Source organism: Microtus ochrogaster, chromosome 7 (assembly GCF_000317375.1).
Source record: "Microtus ochrogaster isolate Prairie Vole_2 chromosome 7, MicOch1.0, whole genome shotgun sequence".
NCBI classification, from domain to species: Eukaryota; Metazoa; Chordata; class Mammalia; order Rodentia; family Cricetidae; genus Microtus; species Microtus ochrogaster.
The window spans coordinates 2,008,967-2,011,173 of record NC_022014.1 but is presented as its reverse complement, the minus strand read 5'-3'; the positions used below and the strand labels follow the sequence as shown (position 1 = coordinate 2,011,173).

Genomic DNA, 2,207 nt, shown 5'->3' with positions numbered 1-2,207 from the left:
AACTCACAATACTCCTGTACTTCCCAAGTATCTGGATTGTGCATCACAATGGCCAGTTCTCTGTTTTACATTGTACTTCTTCTGGAGGATAGAACTGTCTTGCTTGCACGCAGGCACGTAGTGCCCTCGCTGTCTTTTGGGGGGCCCTACTGTCTATAATGGTGTGGCAGACTATTCAGGTCAGAGCTTCAGATGAACCTGCCGCAGTCCTCTGGCCGTGCCTGGCACTCACCCGGCACCTGAGTAGACGGATGGTACTAAGTGAGAGCTAGTTCTCTGCAGGATGCTGCTCAGTGAGGAAAAGCACACAGGGTGAGGGTGATGCTGTGATGCTATGGGGTGCCAGGCCACGGCCACACTCACCTGTGCACCAGCTGTAGGTTCTCCTGCCTCAGCCTGCCATGCTGCTCCCCGGCAGCTGCACTATCCTTCTCCAGCTCTGACACACGCCTCTCCAGGAAGACAACCTAGGCAAAGAGATAAATGCTTGAGGAACAAGCAGAAAGAGGCAGAAGCTGTGCCCCACGGGGGCATCTGGGAGCCAGCGTGGGAATTCCCATGCCCACCTGCTGAGTGGGAGTCAAGCTCATCCTTACAGACTATCTCAGAAACTCACAGCAGTGCAGCCCCCGCACGGTGACAGGGTCACAGTCAACTAAATAGAACAAGACTAATGTCATTGAGAAATTCGAGCCCAAAGGGTACCAAGAGTATCTTCTGGTTTGTGCATGGGCCCATGAGGCTCACCCAGACACACATTACATGTAAGAATCAACTGACAGATAAAACAGAGGCGGCCCAGATGTCTGGGGACAATAGGGACAGAAAGGGCCATGTCTCAGTCTCTTCCTCCTTTAGCCTCAGAATACAACGTAAGACCCTGAAGATGCTGAGGAGAAGGGGACAGCAAAGGTGAGGCTGGGAGCAGTGAGAGGTGAGCACGGCAGAGAAGAGGCCTGGGAGAAACAGGAGCAGCCAAGGCAGGTTCAGCGGGGGCAGGTAGGGCGTAGGTGGCTGCAAGGCAGAGCACGAGAGGAGCTCAGATGGCTAGGAAGTTGTGAGTGCAGTGTGAGGAAAGGCAGGTGTACAGGCAAGTGAGGTGCGGTACAGGGGAAGTAAGGGGGCTGGAAGATGGGTGAGATAAGGTGCAAGGGAAGGCAAAGCCAGGCACAGATGCCTGGCAGGTACAGGAAGAACCACATAGGGCCACCGCCACCCTTACTAGACTCAGACTGGCCCTTAGCAAAGGAGCTCCAGGTCAGGCTGTGGCAATATACAAAAGGCAAGCCCATGGTAGAGTTTGAGATGAGAATGCACCAAGGGCTCAAGTACTGGAACAGCTGGTGTGATGGCCATTCTTGTTTGCCAGTCTGACTACATCTGAAATGAACTACAACCCAAGGAGTTGAACACACGTGGGAGTCCCAGCCTAGGAGGGAGTCAGCAGTTAAACTTGGGATGGGGACGAGTGGAAGGACCCTATTGGAGCTGAGGACTTGGACCCTCAGGTTCTCAAGGATTTCTCACCCGAGGAAGTCATTCTTTCCACCTCAGCAGAAGAGGTACTCCCACCCCAACACTCTGAAATACTGTTGATTATGCCGTTGACTGAAGAAATTAATCCTTCACTGTCTGCTAAACCAGCAGTGATTTTGTCTCAAGGAGATGCCAGGCAACACAACACTGATGTTCCTCATGGCTGACCAATAGCTGCCTCTAGACCCGTAACTAGACTTAAAGCTAAGAGGGCTCCAGAGGGGAAGTGTAGTCCATGAGGAGGTGCACCCACTACTAAAGAGCTTAATGAGTTTACTAATTCAATCAAGCAGAAGTCTGGAGAATATGTGTGGGAATGGATTTTATTTATTTTTGTATTTTCAGGACAGGGTTTCTCTCTATAGCCATGACTGTCCTAAAACTAGCTCTATAGAGCAGGCTGGCCTCAAACTCGCAGAGATCTGCATAGCTCTGCCTCCTGAGTGCTGGGTTTACGGTGCGGGTCACTATCACCTGATAAGGGAATGGGATAATGGTGGAAGGCACATGAAACTAGATCAGGCTGAGATTACTGACATGGGCCCACTGATGGAGAGTCTTGGTTTAAAACAGACGCTCCCACCACAGTTAAAAAAGGTGTCAAAAGTTTTTTTGAGCCGGGCGGTGGTGGCGCACGCCTTTAATCCCAGCACTCGGGAGGCAGAGGCAGG

The 2,207-nt window shown here is 51.8% G+C and overlaps 1 protein-coding gene across 3 annotated transcripts in view; it reads right to left on the bottom strand.

Annotated features, from left to right (window-relative positions):
- The window catches only part of Rab11fip3 (RAB11 family interacting protein 3), a 78,850-nt gene that overhangs the window by 8,885 nt on the left and 67,758 nt on the right, over window positions 1–2,207 (bottom strand). For all 3 annotated transcript variants that reach the window (XM_005349056.3, XM_005349058.2, XM_026780247.1), the window contains one exon: window positions 364–467. In XM_005349056.3, coding sequence (XP_005349113.1) covers window positions 364–467 — 104 coding nt within the window. The remainder of the gene's footprint in view (window positions 1–363; window positions 468–2,207) is intronic.